The sequence below is a fragment of the Dinoponera quadriceps genome, unplaced genomic scaffold (assembly GCF_001313825.1).
Source record: "Dinoponera quadriceps isolate SergipeBrazil2010 unplaced genomic scaffold, ASM131382v1 scaffold2167, whole genome shotgun sequence".
Lineage (NCBI taxonomy): Eukaryota > Metazoa > Arthropoda > Insecta > Hymenoptera > Formicidae > Dinoponera > Dinoponera quadriceps.
In genome coordinates, this window is record NW_014556702.1 from 1,869,376 (window position 1) to 1,895,704 (window position 26,329).

At 38.0% G+C, this 26,329-nt stretch overlaps 2 protein-coding genes across 3 annotated transcripts in view; one reads left to right on the top strand and one right to left on the bottom strand.

The window, feature by feature from the left end:
- Window positions 1-26,329, bottom strand: part of LOC106747966 (laccase-4-like) — a 52,187-nt gene that overhangs the window by 17,075 nt on the left and 8,783 nt on the right. Inside the window, exon 1 of one of the 2 annotated variants that reach the window (XM_014626041.1) lies at window positions 7,154-7,381. The exons of the other annotated variant lie outside the window; for it this stretch is intronic. Coding sequence (XP_014481527.1) covers window positions 7,154-7,229 — 76 coding nt within the window. The 5' untranslated portion in view covers window positions 7,230-7,381. Of the gene's footprint in view, window positions 1-7,153; window positions 7,382-26,329 lie in introns of those variants that run through there. 2 annotated transcript variants of the gene reach the window in all.
- LOC106747967 (poly(A)-specific ribonuclease PARN-like domain-containing protein 1) lies at window positions 9,370-18,296 on the top strand. The gene is made up of 12 exons (XM_014626044.1): window positions 9,370-9,609; window positions 9,701-9,935; window positions 10,087-10,371; window positions 10,445-10,649; window positions 10,770-10,871; window positions 10,935-11,060; window positions 11,145-11,250; window positions 11,639-11,738; window positions 11,842-11,928; window positions 12,070-12,158; window positions 14,363-14,461; window positions 18,072-18,296. The coding sequence occupies exons 1-12, from the start codon at window positions 9,482-9,484 to the stop codon at window positions 18,139-18,141; spliced, it is 1,632 nt and encodes a 543-aa protein (XP_014481530.1). The 5' UTR covers window positions 9,370-9,481; the 3' UTR covers window positions 18,142-18,296.

Sequence of the window (26,329 nt, forward strand, 5' to 3'; positions counted from 1 at the left end):
AAATTAACGCGTCGGCGATATTCCCCTCGTTCGAGTTCGTTTCATTATCTCTCGCTTCCTAATGAGAATGAAAGATGCATGGGATATTATATAAACAAATTTCGGCGCCGTGAGATGATTGGTCGTAGACAGCGCACGATATAATTATGACAACATGGGTAAACATCATACGAATTGCAAACCGCCATATTCCCCGTAACATGTGTCACGGATTATCTAACGAACGATACACATTGAGTAAGGAAATTGCATTACCCAGATTCATAATGACATCACGTCACCCAATCTGTATTAAATCGTGACTGTCACTATCATGCTAAACGTCGAATGTCGCTTCCCGACTTTGCGCGAAATTACGACCGAGCCAATTGACACGTCTTGTTATGTGAACAGTACTTTGAAAACGCTTCTCCCCTTCGGCGTTTCCTATCACGCGAACGGACCATACTTCGAAATTATACGCTCGACTCTTCACCTACGTCGAAAACTTTCTCCGTGTCTCATCCGCTCGCTCACGAAGTCCCGTTCGGGAGAGTTTCGGTGATAATGCAGTTGCCTGATTCGAAAGCCACTCAATCGCTCAACGCTATCGGGCGTTATCGTTGCACAAAGTGGAAAGCCGGTCGTGAGTCCAGCAAGACCTAATAAAAATTGCCATCCACGAGTTGGATAGGTGAAAGACACAACTCTTTAAAACCTATCCCGTTCTATTCTATTCGTGGAAGTTTTATTGTCACACTTCCTCTTAGATAAAAAGGTTTTTCTGCCTTGATTTCAAGTAGCGCTCGGATTCGTGGAAGTTTTATTGTCTCACTTCCTCTTAGATAAAAAGATTTTCTGCCTTGATTCCAAGTAGCACTCGTATAAACGCTCCTCGTGTCTTGAAACGTTTTGCTCGAATTTGCATCCTGTGGCGGTTATCGGCTCGACGATCTCATGTGGGTTACCGGGTAATCAAATGGCAATTCTCTCGCCCGAAGGATGGAAAGGAAGGTTGGGAAGAAATCAGGTTAATAATGAATGTAGATACGTAGACGCGCGCGCATATGATAAAAGGTCTGTAAACTGCAAGATACGCTCAATTAGAGCGATAATGATTTTCTTTCCGCTATCTCTCTCACGACGTAGATCTGCGGTTTGAAACAAAGCAAACGTAGAAGTGCACGCGAACGTGCCAATAACCCGAAAACTGGTTTCACACTTGGTTGCTCTTTCACGTTACAAATTGTATCTTCCCTATTATCCGTTTTCTCTCTGCGTTCTTCTGCTTATAGTATATCTGCAATTTAAATTTTACGTTCTACTTCGTGCCAAAGTCCAAACTTATTAGAATAATGGATATATTCCAAATTTTGGGATCCGATCGGTGATCAGATGGAAAAGGATACTTGCACGACACTCGCCTCGAATGATACTTCGCGTTTATCGTGCAATAATTGACGCTTTCACTTGTTTACTTCGACGTAACTCTTCTTTTACATTTTTCATAAGTCACTAAACGTAGTCATATATCGTTTCACCGATATCACATCTTCCAGGAAGTATATGGATCGGATCAGTACAGATTATGCTTATGCACTTCGTGAACGTTTCAATTAATTGAATTGCCAAATATTCATAACTGCGCAATATACATATACAATATCGCGATATTCTAACTATTATATAATCATGAATGGTCATCAACGAGAATTATATATGGCCATTTATTTACTCATTACGTATACGACGCAATAGATCCGTGTATGCATGCTGTAATTGTCACATCTTGCCTATATAATCATCCTATATATCTTTGATGTATGCGCGTTAATTATTTTCCATGTACTTCATGAATCGAATTAATGAACATATACAGGTTATATCGGAAATCTGAAAGTAACTGAAATGATTCTCGTAAGCATTTTATATTTTTCTTTACGATCGATATAGTTATTCATTCAAAACTAAAATTATTGTGGAAATAATAATTCAAAATTGATATATATATATAATGAAGGTTATTTGTGTATGTTTTTGAGAAATATTGCCAAAGATCAAAGAGATATCTCGTTTATTTCTCGAAGTGCATCGCACAAAATTAAGTTTTATTTGAGATAATCAAACCTCGAAAAATTAATAAACGAAGTTCCTCAGTCACGTAATCGTTTCATAAAATTCGACTATTATAATAAATTTCGGTTGCAAATCTTAGTTTTTTATTAACAATAGCTTCAAGGGAGCCTAAGTTTTAAAGCAATTAAGGACAAATTATTACTGTCCCCATTTCTGTACACGGGAAACGTTGAATTTCTTGTTCGCGAAAGTAGATTTCAGCAAAACATTAGACTGCTTAGTCACCGAATGCCCATTATTAATTGAAAGCGTATAAAACATTAACAGCCAACGTTTTACGAACACGTTCCGTTCACTGACAAGTTTATTAGGTGAATAAAATCTCCGTATCGAAACGAAACGATATCGAGACCCGCTATTAAAAAATTTACGATCAAGTAAATCAAGTAGACGAAGAGCGAATCTCCGTGTCTGGAACGTCAGATACTTCTTCGAAATCAAAGAAGAGAGAAAGTAAAAGATATTTAATTAGGAACACGTCAGAGAAAAGTCGTTTATATTTAGAACAATCCACATTAATGAATTGTCATTAATATGAATTAAGAAATTCTATCTCTTTAAGGCGGAAGCGACACATCATCGAAAAGCGAAAGTAATTGTGTACATATGTTGTTACCGCGCGAACCTACACGCTTTCACGTCGACTTTCAATTTTCAATTTGACATATTTTGGTAATATCTGCGATTTATGCAACTCAAAAAAATACTTCCCACTTCCTTGTCGCAACTGATCTGATAGAAAGTACACGGTTGCACAATGCATACCTTCATAAGAATGTAAAATATAATAAATACATTTTTCTCTAAAATATACTACGCGCGACGATTAGCAGAGCACTTGACACTTTTTCAAAAAATAGGCAAAATTCAAGCAATTGCAATCTCATCAAAAGTTATCTAAATTCAAATCTAAGAAAAGATTTTAAGATTTGAAGTCTCTACTTTCGAATAACTTTTATTATTTCTTAGTACTTTTAATTTTAGTAATTTTGACATACTGAAAACAATCAGCTGAATAAAATGGAAAATTTTCTCGTCACTTTTTAGCATATCAAAAATGCAAGAAAAAATCTGAGAAAATTTTTTATTTTTCCATGTGAAAGATTGAAGTTTTTTACGATTTAAATTCGAACGAAATTTCTCTACAATTTCTCATTTCCAAATTACCAAGAAGTAAAGAAGGAAAACACAAAACATTTATTTTTGATAAGAAGTTATTTTAGTTTATGCTAACACTTATTCAAGTTCAATGTATTGCCAGTATAATAGAAAACAAATTTTTAACGTCTATTATAAACGCTTTTTTTAATTTTTTCTTTATTTTCACTGAAATTAAATAATTTCACAATTTTTCATATGTTTGTGTGTGTGCCCCATAAAACTATATTGGCCATCATGAAAAAAATGTTATAGTTGTGCGGTGATTTTTTTCGGATTCAGTATACTTAAAGTTTAAAAAATCGTATAAATAAAAATGTTATTACTGCTCTATACAATTGTTTTTTTTTTTGTTTAAATGAAAAAGTGGAAAATTTGCAAATTTTTACGATATTTTCACCTATTTGTAATATGTACATATAATCTTTAGGAAAGACCGGCAATTATACTATTTGATAGAGCAAAATTTCAACTTTAACAATCTACTTTCTAAATTGCTATACGATCATTTTTAACGGAGTTATGAGTAATCAAAGTTAATTGTCCATTTCTTCTTTAACCCTTGATAACTCGGAAATAAGAAATTATAGAGAAATTTCGTTTCAATGTAAATCGTAGAGAAAACTTCAATCTTTCACTTTCTTGGAAAAGTAGACAATTTTCTCAGGCGTTTTCTTCCGTTTTTGATGCTCTAAAATGTGATGAGAAAATTTACTATTTTACCCAGCTAATCGTTTTCGGTACCTCAAAATTATCAAAATTGAAAGGACTAAAAAATGAAAGAGGCAGTTTGAAAGTAAAGAAGCTTTGAAACCTTTTTTTTTAGATTTGTATTTCGATAACTTTTGACGAAGCATCTTGTCTATTTGTTGAGGAAGTATCAAGTGCTCCCCTGATTGTTGTGCATAGTGTATAATAATTATATATAATAATAATAATAAAAGATATTATTATGGAGATTCTCTCCGATGACAATACCTGTAACAAAAAGAAAAATAAATCTTGTTATCGAGTGAAATGATCATCTCTCCAACATGAAACGGAACGTTCGAGATATTATGAAAGTCAATTCTATCTCTTGTTTTCTCACTGAGAGAGGTCATAGGTGCTGCAAAAAATCACGTTTGTAGACGAGCGAAAGCGAATGTCTTTAATAATGGTGGGTTGCAAATAAAAGCAGTGACACACCGGGATGTACGATTTCTCTCCGTGCAATTGCAAGCGCGGATTTACGCCTGCGGTGTTTGATGCTATCTTATTCGATAAAGGCACAAGATATATTTAATGCCAAGATATTTTCTATAATCACACAAAATAAAAAAAAGTGCCTTATGGTATTTTTTATTTATCGACGCAAGTCAGGAAGAAAAATTATTATTTAGAGGAAGAGGAGGTGATATTATTGCTCCCTATTTACATTTTGTACAATAACTTTGTTAATAATCAATATTTTAACATGAAATATTTGGATTATATTGGTCAAAGTATTATTCAATCGATTCTAGACTCAAAGTTGTAAAATATTTATTATTTTGAACATTATTTATAAATAAATATTATACATTATAATAAATATATAGCGATATTGCAAAATGGGTCAAATAAAAACAACGGTGATAATGTAGCCCTTAATTAAAATAGATTTAAAAAATTAGTTTTGTTTTAAAAAAAACAATGTTTTGTTAAAACTGTATATATTTATTCAAAATAAACTGTTGGAAAGAACAGCAAATAATATAACTGTGAACTTATAATGTAGATACTAACTTGTTTCTCAGAAAGTAGATACACACTTGTTAAAAGAACAGTTTTTACAAGAAAAATAGACTTTTAAACTTAACTTGAATTATTGATTTATCAAATAATTATTTCGACATGAAAACGAAAAACAGATCGTATTAAATTTGTTTTTATTTACAATTAATAATGAACGTTCGATGACTAAACAATCTAATAGTTTCGCTGAAATCAAATTATGCGAATAAAAATTCAGCGTTCTTTACATACAGAAATTCAAAAAATAATAATAATGTGATTTTAATAGCTTTAAAATGCTGTACAACTTCTTTGAAGCTATTATAGAAAATTATGAATTTTTCTAAGTTGTTTTTGAATATATAATAATATTATTGTTTTATGAGTTTGTATTGCCGTAAAGAAATAATTAAGGAAATAATTATTACCTGATACGAAGGAGTGGAGTAAAGTGAAAAGAATTGCTTTCCATTTACCTACTTTTTCCACCGGGCAATATTAAGATTAATAATGATTTATTGCCTGTGACAACGCAACAGTCACCTTTATGTAGCATATTTCCAGAGACAATACTCCTCAGGACATATTTCATGATGAATGTAGCGGTCAGCATCCTTGACAATGATCAAAGGGATATACTCGTGTAACTGTACATCTTGATTTAAGGACATTAGCCTTTTGCAGAAAGTTCAATCTGTACCAACGTTCTGCGCAATTTGCTATCTCCTATATCCTTCAAGGATTTATCAAATAAATACGTACAATGTTTCGAAAAAAAAAATCTGAATACACAAACCACAAAGGAAATCGGAAACAAATCTATATAAACTTTTTACACGAATTATAATATTCATTTTTTAATCTTGACCAAAACTTTGAAAAGGATCATATTATCGTAACAATACAATTACGCTGCACTGTAACTATTTGGTTCTTATAACCAAAAATTCTGTTTCCTTCACCTAAAACGCGTTTGATTGTCTATTTTTAGATTGATATTTAAATTAGATATTGATCGAACCAAATTGGTTTTTCAGTATAGGAAATCACTTGGCATAATGTGATCATATCAACCGCCACAAACTCATGATTTAAAATGAGGCAGCCGATGATACGACATGTTAGAATATGTTCACTCGTTATGCTCTTTTCAGCTTTCCATTTCAACTTGTACCAGTGTATCTGGTCCTTATGTGCAATGTGATGAAGAAATAAACCTTTGTAATCTTCTCATACGAACTCTATCATCTCCTGGATGACGACGTGGCTATTTCCATGAGCAATTTTGTGCCTATCAGGATATAATTACATTATCTAAAGAAAGTTAATGAATATACATTTTCATGGATATACTGACAAAGATGAATGAAAGTCTCAACCATTCCTGGAAAATTGATTATCAATGTATATCGGGTTGTTTAAAGTCCGGTTTAATTTATAATTAAATTACACAACGAGATATCTCATGTTAACCTTAGAATACAAACGTGCGTCTTCGAGACGTAAATATTTTTTGCGAATCCCCCTCTCTCTTTTCTTCTACACCCCACCTTCCGACTTGTCTTATATTAAAAAAAAAAAAAAATAATTTGTATAATGTATGTCACATTACTTTTAATATGTATGTCACATTAAAATCTTTGAGTTTTCTTTTTTAATCACTACACATTTTTCCAAAACAAAGTTAGAAGCATAAGCGCCGAATATAGAGAATGAGGAGTTAGTATTTTAAGGTTAAAATAAATATTTTCTATTCCAGAAATAAACTTCCTAGTTTATTTATCAAAGCGAATATTTCGACATACACGGAAATACACACAAAAATATAATGTTCACTTTTACTCGGAGCTGAAGCGTTCGTACTCGCGAGCGAGATGTCGTAAAAAGGAGTAGAGTAAGTCAAAACAATATGGATAATTATGCGCACACATACACATATACATGACATATACATAACCTGTTTGCATTTGTTATAGACGAGAGCGATCGCGGTAAAAAAACCAAACGTCATATCTTCTCGGGCTTCGCATCCTTCTTTCAAGACACAAACACTGTTATTGTCCACTGTCGGCTAAGTCTACTCTACGTCATTTCGATAGCTGTGATACAATCGCGCTTCGTTTACCTGGTACCGGCGTGAGGTAGATGATGGTCGCGACCACAGAACCCAGACCGACGAAAATCCCAAACCTGAAGAGCATCTTCGCGTCCGTCGCTCGACAGATTCCCAGGTTCGAAAGTCGAGGTTGTCGGAACACGATCACGAGGTGCGAGAGCGTGGAAAAGCGAGGCTTGGAGAGTGACTGGCCGGTGTCGTAGTCGCGAACACACTAGCACCGCTCAACAAGTTCATTGCCAGGGAGAGAGTCGATTCCCGATTAAAAGAAAGATCTTTCGAATGCGGAAGCCGTGTCCCGTTTACGGCCCGGGCTGGCATAATATTCCTCGTGATATCTGTTAATCACCGGGCAAATGGTGCATCCTGCGACCCCATTAAAATCTCCTTCGATAATATGGATGAAAATTTCCAATTTCGTATCAATCGTAAAGATTGAACTTCTCGTTATTTTTTGCTGCAATTATTGAATATATACGTGATCTTTAGTAGAAAATATATAAAATAAATGAGTAAGACAAAAATAAGTGAAACTTGAGAGAATTGCGCTGTGTTTTGTGCGTAATATAAACATTAAGAAATTGCCGTAAGTAGTGCGATTTTTATCTTCAATGCATCGAAGCGCCGCTTCGACTCATCTCAACTCTCGCCCGCATTACCTAGTTCTTGAACGTTATAAATTTATGTATAACCTTTTCTCCTAATTTCTCTATATATTATCTATATGCCGATGCTTATCAATGCATGAATAATGTATAATTGCAACACGCAACGCTTCCTACGAAACTTTCTTATTCTGAATTAACGGTGAATATTAACGGTGAGAATTATAATGATGCAGATTAAGTGAATATTCTATTTGTAAAAATTGTTGTCAAGTATGTGTTGTCAAGTAAAGGTAGGACAAATAATGTCGTGAAATGAAGAAATCGGTTTAAAATAACATGATTAATTCGTGACTTCTTTAACATATATGTATATTATTCATCATCTTTTCAGATATGATATTTGCCAGTCGTCTCCTATTGATAATAAAATCACAATCGGATACTGAAACAGCAAGTATATTGGCTCCTATAACTTTTGGAAAGCTATTCATTGCTTCAAAACCTGCCTAAACTTCTCGAATATTGTCTCTTGTTGGCCATTTAATAAATGTTGGTGCTAAATCTGCAAGAATCTTAGTGATTCACCGTGTTGTCATGAAAGCAGTTGTTCGATTCACATCGAACTTTTCACATATTGATTTAGGACAGAAAATACTCATGATTAAAACATGCAACACTTTAGTAGGCCTTATTAGAAAGTAAATGATATACTAACTTATAAAAATCTGGTACAATCATGCTCCAAATAGAAAATTATTTTTTTTGAGAAATCATGTCTAATCTTGAATAGCATCTTTTCAATTTTGGAGCAATTATTGAGAGTAAAAAGTCGAAAGTGTTTCTGGAAATCCTGTAAAAACTGCTTTGGAAGCAAAATCATACGTATAGTTCATTTATGATGAGTGATATAAATATTTCAAAATACGTATGGTGCTTCTTTATGTCATCAGAAACAAACTGATATATAATTATATATAATTATATGTAAGGCGTCATATAAAGAATATATGAATATATAAAAATATATAATTATATATGAAGTGGTACAGTTACATGTATTATTATATGCAAATATATATAAATATGTAATGAGTTATATCTGATTATATATAGATATATGTTAATATATAATTATATATGAAATATTTTTTTTGCAGTTTCAAAAAATCGTGCGAATTATTTGAATAAATATTCTGTACATGTATTTATCTTCTACACATACATTTGTACATTGTTAAAAGATTATTATAATTGTCGCATTCAACAGAATCATTATTGACAATTGGTACAACTTGGAGATTTTGACTGGCGTATATTTTCAAATTTAGCCATCCAATCAATCTTCCTTTGTCACATGACACATGTGAAAGGCTTATGATAAGAGGTCTGTTCATTTTCGCTGCACCGCTGAACCAGTGCAATAAGTTGAAACGAGACAAGTATATGTTTTCTCACTACAACTTATTGCTAGTTCAGTGGTGCAGAGAAAACGAACAGACCTAAGATGTGTATTTAATATTCGTTACCTTCTGAGATACTTTGCAATCTTTCTATATCGTTCTCTTTTTCAATAGGTATGAAATATATATCTCATTTTAAGTGTAGACAGTGCAACTTCGTGTAGCTATAAAGATCAGAAGTTAAGAAGTATGATGGCGACCCGCTGTGTAAAGTACGGTGATATAATAGTGATTAGTCGAAGACGCACGTTTAAAAGAATATTTTTAATATGAATGAAGTTACGAGCGAAAACTTTAAAGAGATATATCCACAATTGGAACGTACATTGAAGGACGCGAGTTTCATAGCGATTGATACAGAACTTTCAGGTATCGATGCTGACAATATAAGAAATAGGTTAGTCTGTGTTCCCTTAAATGCTTTTACATACTCAAGTAATACAAGAAATGTCAGTGTTACTTTGTGTAATTTGTTCGTATGTTGGCAGTTTGTTCGATTCCATTGAGGAACGATATAACAAAAACAAGAATATTATCCAACCGTACATAATAGTGCAGTTTGGTATTACTGCATTCCAACGACAACATGATAAAAATGAATATAGTGCAAAAATCTTCAATTTCTTTCTGTTCCCAAGATTTATTCCATCGAAAAATAGGCAATTTCTATGGAACGTATCGGCATTGGAGTTTCTGGCTACGCATAAGTTTGATTTCAACAAGGTACATCACATTCCTCATGGATCAATATACGTTTTAGAAGCAGAATCATAATATAGTTATAGTGATCAAATGGTACAAATATTTCAAAGTACGTGCGGTGTTTCATTATGTTATCGGGAACAAACTGATTACATGTGTCATAAAACCGCAGCTTGTGTATCATGGTATTTCTTACCTTGATGAGAAGGACCAAGAAATCCTACAGCAACAAGTACAACAGGGCTCGTTGTGTCGCAACATAGAACAACATTTATCCTCTAAGGAAGAGGATGACCTCAAGGATTACATTAATGAAGTAGCACAATGGTTAAACACTGCTGGTGAAGAAACTAGTTCGTTTAAGATCAATACCTGTACTCCAAGCTTGCAGTATCTCATACATAAGGAATTGAGACGACGTTTTCCGCATATTTGGACTCTCTCGGGGAATAATTCGGTACATTAGCGATTCTGTTTTCCGTCGAGCGAGTTCAAGTTTTCTTTAAGTTTTCAGTTTCATAATTTTTCAGATAACTGTGATGAAAGTGCAATCAGATGTAAGAACAATTTTGGAAAAGGAAGAAGGTCCCATTCTGGAGAATGCATTGCTGGAATCATATATAGGCTTTTCAAAAGTGTTCAATCTCTTGGTTATTCTGAAAAAACCTATAGTGGGGCATAATGCTTTGTTTGATTTAATGTTTATGTATCAACAATTTTATAGGCCTTTACCACGTATGTATAATTATATAGAAATAAAAAAACAATTCTTTGCTACTTCAACATTCATATTCTTAATGTGTAATAAACAATTGTTAAAATCCATGATAAATCGCAAATGTACTCTCTTCCCAGGAAAATATATTGATTTCAAGAATAGCATACATAAACTGTTTCCAACAATTTATGACACGAAATTTTTAAGCTTTGAACTGAGGGAGCTTCTTCATCCAGAAGGTAATTCCTCATACATGTGTTTATATGATTTGTAATATTTTAAATATTTCTTTGTTTTCTCAGAAAAGTGGAAGATTAATTCACTGGAAGGCCTGTTTGATCATTTCACACCTCAAGGAAAAAAAAACTTGATATTGGGTTCACCCTCTATTCAACTCCTTAATGAAATTGAGTCAAATAACTCGGATGGTGAATATTTCTTTCTTATCCGTATCGTCGACTTTGTAATGTTATTGTTATCATGAGAGCATTGAAGAACTTTGCATTTTTCAGTTATTGCAAGTTCTATAAGATATCACACTGCAGGCTGGGATGCTTATGTTACGGGTTACATATTTATAAAAATGGCATATGTAATAGCCATAAAGCGTTCTAATTGGTAAGTTCTACATTACGTTTACAATCGAAAGATAATTATTTATTTGTAATCTTAGTTAACCTTCAAATAACAAGGTTTATATGGATCGAATCCGACCTATAGAAGCATTTTGTAAATTCAACAAATTTTTTCGATCAGGCACTTTTTATTCTCGCGATAAGTTAGGAAATATTTAAAAGTAAATAAAATATATCGTAAAATATATAAAATACCTGACTGTAACGCTTTACAAGTGTGTTCGTGAAAGCATTAGAATATGGATTCGATTGGATCTGATCAATTTTGTTATCTGAAGGTTAACATACATAAGTGTATATGTTGTAATCTATATAACGCTTATAGTCGTAACGATGATAATATGAAAAAACACTTCATCTTTGGATTCTAGCAACTTCTTATTGAAGTACTATACGCACACAGAATTAATGAATGATATTAAAAGTTTTGCAAATTGCATAAATATCGTTCGTGGCAACACCTCACATTTGGTAAGAAGAATACGAGACATATAATCTTAACATCAAATTAAACGTATTACATAATCGAAGGTACGCTGTGTTTTTTGTAAAAATAAAAATATGTATTTCCCAGAGACTTGACAGACCCGAGCCTGTATCGACTCGACCAGAGTGGCTTTATGTGAAAGCGTTGACTTCGGAAGTGATAACCGAAACGCAGGTATTATATTTAATTATCGTAGTCAACACTTTAATATACGATAGTATCGGAAAGTAAAGCATTTACATATATCAACGCGACACATGTGTATAACAAATAATGTTTAATCAGTCCCTGTATTCCCATGAAATTTTTGTGCAGATATATGAACAAATGTCGAAATTCGGCGCCATTGACGTGAAGAGACTCGCATCGAAGCGCATGTTAGTCGCGGTAGGAAATTACGGAAGGTTAGTAATCTATATCTGTCTTATCGAATCCTTTCCTTATTCAGTCTCATCGACATCCTCGCACATTCTATATCGATATCTACAATATATTTAGCATACAATCAACGACACTATATACAGTGCAAATTTAAAGTGGAAATTAACTGCGGTTTAACATTTCTATCTGCGTCACACGCGGGTATACATTGACAGCGAGTATACTCAGAGAACAAATGCTTTCGCGTTTCATTCTTTAGAGCAATCATTATTGAACTGACCACCGCAACAACGAAGATATTCAGTATAAACGATATTGACAAACTCGATCTTAATCGGACGCGAACTTTTCCAAGCAATTGTTTCTTTTAATTCGAGAACTGATGAGCGGTAGTTTCTGGATAGAAAACAATAGTAGCGATACGCGATGAGGGAGACGACGGCTGATTGGTTACATCGAAAGTATCGTGACACATAATTTTCCCATTAACAACCGCGATGACTTCGAAATAACGAGGAATTGCTAAACATCACGATTACACAAACTTCATGCACACGATAAGTAGGACGCGATCTTATATGTTGAGAAAGCGATTGCTGCCAACTGCGTCCGCGCTTTTGTGAGACGTCTGTGAAATACCATAACCGCGTTTTGTGCATCGACGCGGTCGCGACATCACGCGGTTACGCAAATCAAACGGTCGCGTAACAAGCCGCGGAACAATTTCATCCTCTTCCTCGATACCGCGATCTACCACACCGAGCAAATGCAATTAGATATCGAGTGCGTGGCTGGTAATTTATAATAGTATGAAGCTACTTCGGTGCAAGGTGGCGGAACTATTTTGGACACTTCCAAGGGCAGCCGCGGCATACTCGCCGACGTGTCGCACAAATCGCGACATTAGTTACGTGCGTTTTTACCCACACAGTTTACGATTACATTGTGTTCCGGGCGCGTCACGTCGCGACACGTCGGTCCCGGCGAATCGCGTAACACACACGTCCGCCTGTAGTTTATTTCTCCGATCCGCTGCAAGCGATCGATCGACTGCGTTTGTCTGGTACAGATGATCTAAAAACATAAACCGCCGCCCGTCGAATATCGCAATTCACTGAATTCGCTTGTTTTTCGGAGAGCGTGCACTGGCATGTCGTGCTGAGATGACGAACGCGTTAAGTGCCTCGTATACCGCGGTAATTTCAACGCCGCGGGTGTCCCGCGTAAAACGCATCTTGTATTGCCAGTTCTCATTGATGAGGCGGGATGATACTTGGTGTCCCGTAAAAAGATGAAAGTGATCCAATCTGATGGTAACTCACTCGATAAATTACGGCCAATTTTCCAGTAAGTAATTTAAGGTGTAACGGATGTGGTACGATCTAAATCTTTATATTTCATACCATCGTACCTTACAAGTTTACAGCATTTTCATTTATTACGTTACTGTTTTAGCGACTAGATTCTGATATATAATGGAACATTTTTTATATAAAGAACAAAAAAACAAAAGTGAAAACACTTAAAACTTTAATATCCCCGAAGGACCATAAATATTTTCCTTTCTTCCTGAAAGATCAGATTATTTACACACAGATGTACATTTGATAAGAATATGTTAGTACGGAAAACACAAAATACTGCTTGTTTGTGCATGAAACTATCAAAAACAGCATTCTTGCTCCGTGATCATTTTCTAAATCACTGAGATATCTTCCCCACTCCTGCATATCCGAAAATAAGAAAAGAAGAAGCGAGAAACGAGTCACTTGGAAGACTCATCCGTGCGTATATACTTAAATCGGCAGATAGATCTCTCGCATATATGGATGCTGCTGATACATTTCCATGACGGAGATTTTCCGAATATATCCGTATGCCAGATAATCGCACAACTCGTGCCGTCACATTGTACGCGTAAGATTTTCTCCGTCATTGGCACCGTTCCCATCTCCGTGTCGCTTTTACCAACGAACTTTTGCGGATATATTTACAGAGCTTATTAAAAGATCGCCGCAGTCTACACACCGGCGTGTGTACATTATTATTAACAATCTATTATTACACCCGCCAGTGGTGACCACACGTGTGCAACTTTTGTCACGCGAAATTGGCTTAACGCTTTATTACGTTTATCTCGTCGAGCGGAACGATTGAGATCGTCGGATGGTGCGTCTTCGTCTGCATGCGACGCAATAATCAACGATTTCCCTTCGTTTTTTTGCAGTGCCCGGGACATATTGCATTGCTTCAAACAAAATAAGGGACTGTACGTAGCCCCTTACAGTGCGATACGTCACTCACCTTCCGTTCAACTTGCTCTATGGTACGTATAAAATAAAGGGAAAAAGTAACAATTTATTTGCAAATGATCAACGACGATCGCTTATCGGTAATCTGGCACGGGTTTCCGGAGCAAATCGTTCACCGAAATTAAATTCGCGAAAGGAACGCCCCAGTTCGTTTAAACTTGTCCGAAATAACTCACTGATTTATTTCTGTCCCGCTATTTGTAAACCGCAGCACTTGAGTTCGGAAGAGAGATTCAATTGTTGCCTCTTACATTGTCTCACGGTTCTGCCTTCGTCAATTGCACCATTGTTATAGAGAGAGAAAGAGAGAGAAAGTCTCGGAACTTCTTTCATCTGCGAATTCCTCGGTTCACTTAAACTCCATTTTCTCTTAATCAATATTTTCAAGGATATTTCTTCATTCCCGTCTCCGTTAGGATTTTCATATTCATTCAAATAACATTGCTAGCATAATATATGCTCAATTTTGATTTGCTATCTCATTTTTAAATGCTAATGGCGAGTGTACAGCAGCTAGATTATATATTTTATAATAGACAGCGCCATTTATTCTATCATATTTGATTTATAATGGCTAGATCGATTCTATATTTTACTTTACATTTGATTTTAATGAATTCTTAATCAGTAACGAATTAGCAACGAGAAGAAAATTTAGCCTGTATTAGCTAGCTATCCGGTAAACATCAACTAACAGTAACATTACAATAATGTTATTATATAATTTCCCATTCAACATTACTACTATTATATTCAATGTATGTTATATTGCAATTATATTGTTGAGAGAGAAATTATAACATTGATGTAATGTTACTTTTAGTCGGTGCTTACTTTTGACTCAGGCCGACTGAATGCATTTCTATTCGGGCAACAGTGTTAAGATATAATGTTTCACCCTTTCTCCTAACACATGATTTCATGTGGAAGGTCCTTCAATCAACCACCTAGACGTCCAACATCACGGGCAAAAAGTTGGCGTGCAATCGGATATTCGTCGGAGCGAAATCGATCGAAGGATCCGCAGGTGCAGCGGCGCGCAACAGTTCTGGGCGGTCTCATGTGGTGCGGTTACCACCGATTTCGAAGCACCTTGCGGTGTCGTAATCGAGGTTTTAATCGGCGGTTGATGCGGCCGATCCAATCCGTATTAGCGGTTGTCGCCGAGCGCATTACGTCAGGCAAATTAATGACTCTGGACGAGCCGAAGCCGTGTTCGCAAAGTCTCTAATTAGCGCCGACATTGCCGTAGATGCAGAAGCCACGAATCACGTTGCCAATTGTTGCGAAGGCATTATGACGACGTACGGCCGGCCGTTGCATTATCTAACATTCGGGTGAAAGACTCAAGACTCGGAGACATGTCCGTCCTCCTCCCGCCGCCCGTCGATTCTAGCCATCTTTCCTCGGCTGTCTTGATTCATACATCGATATATCAATCCGCCCGCTCGTCTCGAACGCGATGAAAATGCTATAATTAGGTCGCCCGTCTACATGCGTTGCATATTGCATACGTATGTGTGCACGCCCCGTATAACCGTGAATTCGCGACTCACTTTCACTCTCTCTCTCTCTCTCTCTATCGATCTATCTATCTATCTATCTCTCCGGCATCGGTGACTTACGCGATTTTTCTCGATCTCCGTTTTTAGAATCCGTCCAGTTTTAGACCTTTCCTCGTGTGAAAACGCTCGCGCAACTTTTTTCTCAGATCTGTCGACACGGCTCTACTTTTGACGAGGGAAGGAGTACCATTGACGTAGAGTCTTTTTAAAACGGTTGCTTTTTAGTCGCGGAAATGTCGTTTAAAAAATACAAATATCTTACAGCTCGCATGATAGGAGATATTTAAATGTCGCTTTTGTCTCCGTAAAATCCGAGCGATATTGACATTACGAGACAATGATACTCGACAAGAATGATACTCACGTTTTTTCTCTTTTTTTAGTTAAAGAGGTTGTCAGGCTCAGTATCGTATTTTCAGCGACAGCCACTCATAAACTTAATATTTATCGAGCAAAATTGCGTTTCTATATATTTATCTTACTGCCTAAATAATAAATGTTAATTTGAAACGAAGTTGAGATAAACATATGTACAAATTATTATAAATAAGAAAATATTATTTTTTATTTTTCCTATTGATGCTATATTTATACATCAGTCGATCTAATAGAAATGTACAAATAATAAGAAGAGATATATAAATGTTTAAATATTTGCATATATACGTGTATTTCGATTTATTATTATAAATTATGAATTTGACACTGTTATATTTTCAAAACAAAAGTTAATCAATATAATAATAATAATAAACAATAGTCAATATTTATGAAATTTATATGTAGGGGAGACCGGGACCAGAAGTCACACTTTTTACGCTCGAATTAAAATTTAAAAAATATATTATATTTCATAATATCGTGTACATTTTTATGTAGCTGCAACTTTTCGCTTAAAAAAGAAATAATAGCCTTATATATATTCATACATAAAAAAGTTATTAAGTTCAAAACAACATCATATAAATTGGATAACTCACCTCATATCCCGGTTTAGCTGTCACATTCCTTTATAAAAAAAAAAAAACGGGATTTACACATTTTTTTTCAACATTTTTTAAAATATATTATTAAAGTGAATACCATATAATACAAATAATATCATGTAGTCCAAGTTTTAGTTGCAGTTTTACTTTTATCTATTTTTACGTCACGCTTTCGAACCATAATAACCAAAAAAATAACTAAAATCTACCTAAAACTTTTACATCTATAAACATAATTTTTTAATCTAACTGGATAACTTAATTCTAACAAGATTTGATGATCTATGCATATGCTTCCGTGCACATACGTAAGTTTTGTCACAGCCATCTCATTTGAGCCAATTTATCCCGAACAAAATTTTGAATAGAAGAAATTATATTTCTAAACAATGTTGCATTAACGGTTAACTAACTACAAGAAAAATTATCTAAATTATAATATTTATTATAAATACAGAGAAGTTGCGACCAATAATTTCAATAGTAACGGAACAATCAAAATAGAGACAGGAAAAAATGTACTCACTAATTGGAATAAAAATCGGACTAACGTCCAATTTTAAAAATAGTGTTCATAAGTACCACATGCAAGGCGTTAGCTATGAATTATTTTGTACACCCAACTAACACAATATCATCAACCTACATTGTAGAGGACAACATGCTTCTTTATTTATTTACCGAGATATAAGCTTTGTGACAACAACCCGTGCGAATTCTGGCCCCAGTTTCTTAATGTATGTATATTTGTGTTCAATATTATAGTTGTTTTCCGTCAAAATTTTATTTCTTGTTTAAAATATATTAAAAATAGAAATTAAAAATAGCACACTGATCACAAGGAACACTTATAAAAAATGTCAACTTTAGCCGCAAATACCTCATTTCTCGAACGGTCAAACTTTCTCTAATTGCACGAGCAATTAGATAACATTTCAACGTATACGTAGTGCAAGTTTCATTGAATTTTTAAATCAAATTCATACCGCTTTACACCCTCTATAACTGTCCGTTAGCTATTTTTTTTATTTGTGTGTAATCGTATAATTTTGCATCGTCTAATCTGTCCATAGGAGCGGTGTGATAGTTTCTGGTGGGATCTTAGCGTGGATACTGCATCAGAAGTTCCAGAAGACTTCTTAGAAAATGTAATTCCTAAGTGTATGACCTGCGACTGTATGACTGTAAATATCTCTAGAGTAACATAAGAGATCCAGACCTGTATGTGTGAGAGTTGGGATGAAACACAAAAAACTGTAAAAAAAAGTTTATAACAATAGAAACGATATGAAATTCTAGCCTCTTCGTGATCCATCTCTTGTCAACTTAAAGCCGCAGGCAAGGTCCCAGCGCGAAAAATGCCTCAGCGTTGACGAAGGAATCCGTCGTTAAAATTAACGACGGATCGACGGTTCCAGGAGTACCGCCCTACGCGTGCGAGACGTCACGTCCCGACGCAGGTAACTCGCGCGCACCCTGTAAAATTAGGCGTGCGGAACGTAGGGACGGCACACGGTGGTAGTCCGCGTTGCAGAAACGACAGGCGTTTTACGCTCCGCCGCAATGCCTGTCGCCATTCTGTTTAAATTTAAGATTCAGCTCGCGGGCGAAATCTTCGCGGGAGTTGTTATTATTATGACTCGCGCGCGAGCTCGGCTCGGCTGTTCTAAGTCGGCCAGACTCGAAGCTCGCTTTTCGTGGCCTAGCAGGAAGTGCTCTCCGCGCTCGCTTGCCAAAGAGACCGTTCTCTCCTCCCTCGAAAAATCCAATTATCCCCACCTCGCGAGATCGCGAGCCGTCGATCGCCACGCACGTCCATCCGTCATATATCATCTTTCTCTACTTGCTCCGCTCCTCTCTTCTTCCTTTCGTCGGCCTCTTCCCTTTCGTCACGGCCCGTCCATCCCGAATAATCATATACGCCACGCTATGCGTCACGCTTAAATTCCGCACGCGTTCTCCGTTCGCCGGCCGGCGAAAGCGACACTTTCCTCGGGCGAGGCGCGCCGCGTTATAAGCGCGATGAAACAACGACGGGCAGCTTTGAATGCCGCCTGTAAAATTCGCACCTCGGAGTTCAAGTCCGTGAGAGCCTGAAGAGAGAGAAAAGAACGAGATCTTCTCGCTTTCGGTGTCATCGAAAATCTCACGAGTCGTATCTTTCCTTCGGTTTCACGCCCGAAGGTGGGAACAGAAACATACGGTAAGTATGACGAATACATTTTACTCCGGTCGTCATGGCTTTATTACCGTCTACGTTCGCATTTATACACCATGTAGCGCCATCAGACGATTTGTAACTTTCGGTCGAAGCGCTCCCCCGTACTTATCTCGTTCCCGAGGAGGAGGAAGAAGAAGCCCGGCGCGTTCCGCGATATCTCGCCGAAGTTTTCTCTGGCCACTACCCAAGGCCAAAGCACTCGAAATAATGCAGTAGCAATTCGTGTGGGCGTGCGGCCGGACAGTCAGCTTGGTCGCTCGCGCTGGTGTCCGATGGCAGGTGGACTCTGGCGAATTGGACCCTTTGCCTCGTACCCTCCGCAGAAGAGACGAGGTAAAGGTCGGCCGCGTGGGCTTGCACCCAGGGCTATGGAATTGGGTTAATCAAACTGCGAAGTTTCCGCAGACGCTAATCCATTTACTTTGTCGAAGTAAGTAAGTTAGTTCGTTCGTTCGTTCTTCGCGTCGATTGCGACGCGTTCGCGCGCAAGCCTGCCTCGCACTGATGCGCCGCAATCATACTTGACCCGAACTCTCAAAGTCTCCGACGAGGATCAGCGAATGATGAAATGAGATTGCTCGTGCGAAACCGCCGGATGTCTTTTCCGCACGTGGATTCGTCGCGGGAGCGATTTTGCCCCACTGAAAGCTCAGCGGAAGATCATCCGCTTTCGTTCTGAGACTTTGATACTTGACATTTTAGACGGAGTGTCGCGTTGAATTTCAAAAACGCGTTCTTTGAGTTCTTATCCGTTTTCTAAGCGGAGTGTGTTAATATCAGACAGTAACTAGATGGGGTGTCCAGGAAAGCTACATACATGTCTACCAGATTAATTTTGATTGATAAATACTAAATTGATGAGTGGCCCCTTCGATGCGTTACTTAAAACACGGCACTCTGCGATACAATTGTCTTCATTTGCGGGCGATCTTTCCGTGATGAAAAATGCAGGCTCTCCTCTTCATCGTTCTCTAATATTAGACGTTTGATAGCTAGACCTGGGCTACGTGAGAGACGTGCAAGGGTGCGCTGATGAAACGCTTGGCATAATTAATGAAATTCGATTCAATTTGATATTCTTGTTCATCGGACTCAATATCGTCTAGCAATGTAACAAGTCGGCAAAATCGCATTGAGATGTCAGTCTCCCGCGATCGCACAGGTGCAATCCTGGCGAGCGGTCAACGTGCACAAATACAGAAAGTATAATATCTACGTGGGCGGACGACATTTTTCAAACTTATAAAACGGTGCTCAGATCAGCATGCAAATACGTCTGGCAGTCGTATGCGTCGCACATGTACGCGCACGCCGACGCGTATCCATCGGGAAGTTAAAGTCCTCCTAAAAGACGAGTTCGTAATTTTCGACACGCGGCGAGACGCGAATCTACGGTCACGTATCATCGTAGAAACATATCTCGTGAAATTTATTTCGTTGTTGCGATCCTTCCTCGTGTCCCTATACATTGTCGATCAATTTTAACGGCCAGGTACGGCGGGAACTTCCGTCCTCCACGGAATGCCATCTTGCTTCCAACGAGAGATATTGGATCGCGATAAAACAAATGACGGAGTAAAAATGTAAAAACCGATGCGAAAACGAAATAAGCGAACAAGCCCGTCTCGGTGCATTTTCGAATCGTCCATTTTCTCGATTGAACACTGAAGGTCTTCGCCGACTTTAACTGCGGAATCATGAATCTAACGGCGAGACTTATCTTCGGGTTGGTTGCAAAGCGATGTATTTTAACAGAGTCTCAATCTGTCGCGATATTCAACGCCGAAAAGTGGAATAGCTCATCGAGGAGGTACCACATATTTGAAATAAAAGAAGACAAAGCGGGGACACCTCGCGCAAAACGATCCGCCCGACTATACCAAAATGCGGGACGACGGCGTATCAACATTCGAAGTGGGACAAAGCCGCGAGTATTAATGGAATTTCCCTGAAAATTGGCCGCTGCCCGACAATGTCGACTCCACTGAGAGAGTGGCGCGAGTCCGTTCTCTTCAAGTACCAACCTCCCTCTATCTCCCCTCATCTTCGTTGAACTCGCGCGAGTGTGAGTCTCTCTTTCTCTCTCTCTCTCTCTCTCTCCTTCTTTCTCTTTCTCTTGCTCTCTCATGACGAGCTCGTTACTGCTCGCTCGCCGCCCGTAAAATCGTATCTCGTGACTGCCAGAAATATGCTCTGCGAAGCCACCTATCCGTTCGCCTTCACCTATCGGTCCGGTGCCGCTTCCCCAGGACGACGAGGAATCGCCCAGCACCGGTGGAGACGATTGAAAATACTCCGTCGCGGGCTTCTCTCGTCGACGAATTTCGAAATCCTCGCCTCGCCGATGCGGCATCGCGCCGCCTGGCATGGCTTAGCACCTGTCGCACCGTCGCCGACGACAGTGGAAATAGCCGTTGTACACAGACCGAGGAGAAGCGGAGCCGCGCGCAACCACACCGAGAGGAACGCGAAGGAGCGTGGGCGCGCTGAGATATTCTCACCGTTTGCCTTAACGGTTCGAGAAAAAGGGGGAGGAAACTTGCCTTTTGCGAATTAATTTTCCCTCCCTCGCTCCCCGTTTCCCACATATTTTCGTGAGTGAAGTTCTAAAAAAATCCAAGTGGAGATGTCTGTTGAGCGCGCGCGAAAAAATATGGAAAACGCCGTCGGCGTTGGTTCGCCAATGATTTCACCATCGCGTTTTGGATCGTTAATATTTTCAAGACGCGCGAGTTCTGCCGAAAACGTTCCCGGGGCGAGGTAATCAACAGCGGCAATCAACACCGACTCGGTGGACCTCCTTTATACAAAAGCTGCCCATCTATGCTCGCCGCTCTGTCTGTTTATTTTCAAACTGCTTGTTATATAATCCGATTACTGCCTACTGCTGGTGTTTGAGTTTAGAAAACTAAACAGAGACGCGCAACAGCGAGAGCTCGAGTTCTCGGTGTCAAACAAACGACGATGAAAATTCTGCGGGAAGGACATAAAATTGATCCCATGCCCCGGTCGGACCACACCGAGGTCCACATGGACAGTCCCGACAGAGGCTCTCTAAGACTATTTCGGTCCATAAGCTGAATCGCGGAAATAGCCTAGCCTAGCCCCTGGCCTAGAGCGTAGGCTTAACCGATCGTAATAATGGTTTTCTCAAGGATCCCTTGCAAAGTGATCACGTTCTCCTCATAATCGAGAGCGTGACAGAAGGTGCTTTGTCTACGTGCCGAAAAAGCGAGACTATATTTCCGGAACGGTACTTTGAAAAAAAAAGGTATGTTAAAGTAACCAAGAAAAGTATACAGCTGTGAAGAGAAGAGAAGAGAATGACCGAAGTCATCGTGTCATTCAGTATATTTCAGGAAATCTAGATACTTCTTATATAGATTTTACGAACAGGGAAATCGGCTGCGAGGTGCCGAGTTTAATCATTTTCCAGTCGTATAAAAGCGTGTGTAGAGAATATTTTTCATCGTAGTCTCTGGTGGAAATCAAAATTTTGTCTTGGAAAAATCAAGGAATGATTTATCTCGAAATGCACCCAGGTTCACATATTCGATGAAAAATACGGCCGAAATTATGTTGAAGTCAATATTTGTAACATTCCATCACGATATCACTTGGATATGAGAATTTGACTTGGATATACTTGACTTGGATACCGACTGGGTACCGACCAGATCGTCAATAATTGGACATGTATATGACGTCTCCTACATATCACAAATAGCTAGATATCGATTACACATTGACATGATATTATTAAAATGTCATGCGAATTTGTCGTCAATGTAAGGTCGATTCTCCTTTGCAAAATCTAGCAGTTATTAAATCGAATAGTCTAAAAAATCAATCATCGACTTGTAAATTCGAGCATGGAGAAAATATTGTAGTAAACATTACTACAAAAATTTGTAATACTGGATTATACCGGAATTATTATCGAAATTATTATGTGTGTTGCAATCTTCAGTGGTGTACGTATCATATATGTTGCTAAAGATTACACACATATCGTAATTTCAGTCATAATTCCGATATGGCCCAACATTACAAAATTTTGTGGTAATTTTTACTGCAATATTTTCCCTATGTGAGACAATTTCTTCGATTTTTTTAACTTCCCTGCTTTGGCACATGGATTGTTTTTTATTGACGATTGACTTGTTTCATCAGTGCTGTCGAAGATAGTATTGTTCCGCGTGTTGTCTGTGACGTGTACGATGCATTTCTACGCTAGCGATGATACACGCGGCATCACGCGTACCAATGTCGTAATCGTAACGTCTTTATTGTATAGTCGACGGACGATTACGTCTCCGAGGAGCGCGCTCGTAAAAATAATCCTGCGCTTGCCGCGCGTGGAATTATAAATACTTTGCGCGAATTCATCTTGCTCACTTTCTCCGTCTTCCGTTTTATATACGGCGGAAAACGCTCCGCTCGATTGGAGACGTCAAAACTGAAACATTTCACACGTGCACGTGAAATTATGCGTAACGTTTAATTCGTAGTAAATGAAAAATTGAAGCTACAAAGTAAGACGTCGGATGTCTTGATATTTCCCGTCTGTGATTAAACAGATTCGTTAACAAAAATATAATTCGATCGATATTGAAGATGCAGGTGGGGAAAGTAAACAATCTGAAGGATGGTGCTTTTCCGTGGAAAGTTTTTCAAGAAAAAGTTGACATTTATCTTCCGATTTATATCTGGAAAATAAAACGGCGTATATTAACTATAAGAAGAAGTCAAAGTTGACTCTCCCGATGCATATTTTTATCGTCCTCGGTCTTAGCGTTCAAGCAACCGGTATATCCTGATTAACCTCTACCCTCACGATCATATCACGAAATTCTTTACTTACGGTTGTGTAATAGCGCATCTTATGCACGCCCTTAAGACGAGCTCACTTTGCCCTTTTCCGCAGCTTAAGATACCTTCTGCATCACAGTAAAAACGAACCAATGAAGCACGACAGCGTATGTTAACTGTCCGTAAGATACCTGTACTTATTATTAGTATCAAGAAGTACGGTCTCTCCCGCGGAAAAACGCGTCCGTCTAAGACGAAGGTTAATGGCCAATTATTCAATAAGGATTTTTACTCTCTCGCATATACACGAAAATAATATTTAATTTAAATTTAATATTATGTTAACTATATCAGAAATACACTACATATGCTTTCCTTTGTAGAGCGACGATTAATTTGCGATCTGATGTTTATGTTTAAACTTCTTAATTACTATATTGATATACTATAATTACTATATTGATTGCCCAGGTGTATTGCTTCTCGTGGAATTTAATGCTCCTTCTAGAAGTTTCAGATGATTTAAGTCCCGCTTTTCGTAATGAGTAACATCGCGCACTATAATTCTTGCGTTTCCATATATAAACCAATTATTTCTGCGAACACATATTCAATTTTATAGTTGATTAATCAATTTAGCTTCTTCCTTTTATTTCTGTCCTCTGTGCTGTTCGATCTATGTATGTTATGGAATCTATACCCCCGTTAATAAAAAAAGAATTCAAGAATGCAAGAATTAAATAAAAAATGTGTATAATAAAATTAGTAAATCGGCAATCTCTTCGTAGCCTCGCGGAGCTATCAACGTGTGCGTTCCGTATTCTAAAACTTCGCCTCTATCTGAGCGATCTATTTAGCAGTGCCGATATCTACGATAACGTTGCAACTATGACGTAGCCTCGTTATCGGAATCAAGCCCGATAACTCACGCCGACACGGTCGGTCGCACACACTCCGCGCCAAGTCCGGCCCCGAACGTATCCTTGCGACTATTTTCGCGTTACGCGTTTCGACATGATAGATGAGACTTTTCTGCGTTTCATCGACGTCGCGTCGAGTCGCGCGGAACCTGCCAAAGATTCCCGGCTCGGCGGTGGAGCGCGGCGAATAATTTAGGATCACGGGCAATACATGTCGTGCGCTTCCCGCGATTGCTGTCGGTGATCATCGGCGCCGACAGAATGTCCTTCTTCATGAAAACTTGCATACGATGTTAGAATTAGTCCCGAGAACTATTGGGATATCGAGCTTTCCTTTGCCTTTATTTCGGCCAATCGAAAAAGTAAATCACGAATTCATCTCGTGTTTGCCATTTTATTAGCCATATTCTTGATCGAAATTTACGTTCAACATTTGTGGTAATATTGCTATGGCGATTTGTTTGAAGAACGTTCCTCACTTCTTCTTCTTCTCTTCAATTCTTACGGAATTTTCTGAGACGAACATTCGCATTTGCGACTTGCGAAACTTGAAGACACTTCAACTATGATTATTTTGTTCCGAGCGCGCTGTGTGAGTTAATTTATTATACCACGCTCGTCTCTCGGAAAATTCAGAAGGTTGCTAACGTGGCTGTTTGCGACGTCATGTATCACGCAGCAGCCGCGACGTTCATCGAGCCATGACGCGCTGCCTTCATCAAAGTGGACGGAGACCGATCTCCAAGTACACTAGAGTTCCTGGGGATGTCAGCACACACACCTCGGTATAGCCTTCATTCGTCTTCTATTTTCATTTTCTCTGAGCAGCTCTCTCTCTCTCTCTCTCTCTCTTTCTCTCTAGCTAAGTAGCGTTTACGCATAAGAGACGTCTAGAACTAACTTCGACGTTCAAAGAAAGATGGGCATGTGCCTCTTAATCGCTCAAATATTTAATTTGACACACGCTCTTCTATCAAGTCAAAAGACGAAGCTAACTAGCAAACGAAGTTCTGAAAACTCGCCACCGTATTTTGTTAAACGTTCGCTCATTAGCAGGACAGGGCTGTCCGTTGTAACGGTTCGTGTGCAATTTTGCAGACACATAGGCAAGATAAATATACGTGTCGCGACCGTTATTTATATTGATACGGCTTTTCTTTGAGGGATGATCCTGCTGCCTACGCATTATTAGCGCGCGACTCTCATTAGCACACGTTCCGATTATGAAGCGCTAGGATTTCGTGCGTGTACGCGAAAACAAGCGTTTCGGGGACACTGGCCAAGTGTGTATCGGATGCGCGTAAAAATTCGCTTTTGAAGAGATGCTATAGCTATTGACGAACTTGATAAGCGCCGATAAAGGCGATCTTTCAAAACA

Bases quoted from the DNA above. Each gene is read 5' to 3' on its own strand.
- LOC106747967 (XM_014626044.1), top strand. From the start codon at position 9,482: ATGAATGAAGTTACGAGCGAAAACTTTAAAGAGATATATCCACAATTG. The intron at 9,936-10,086 runs GTACATCACATT...ATAAAACCGCAG, and splicing joins ATAAGTTTGATTTCAACAAG to CTTGTGTATCATGGTATTTC. The intron at 10,372-10,444 runs GTACATTAGCGA...ATAATTTTTCAG, and splicing joins CTCTCTCGGGGAATAATTCG to ATAACTGTGATGAAAGTGCA.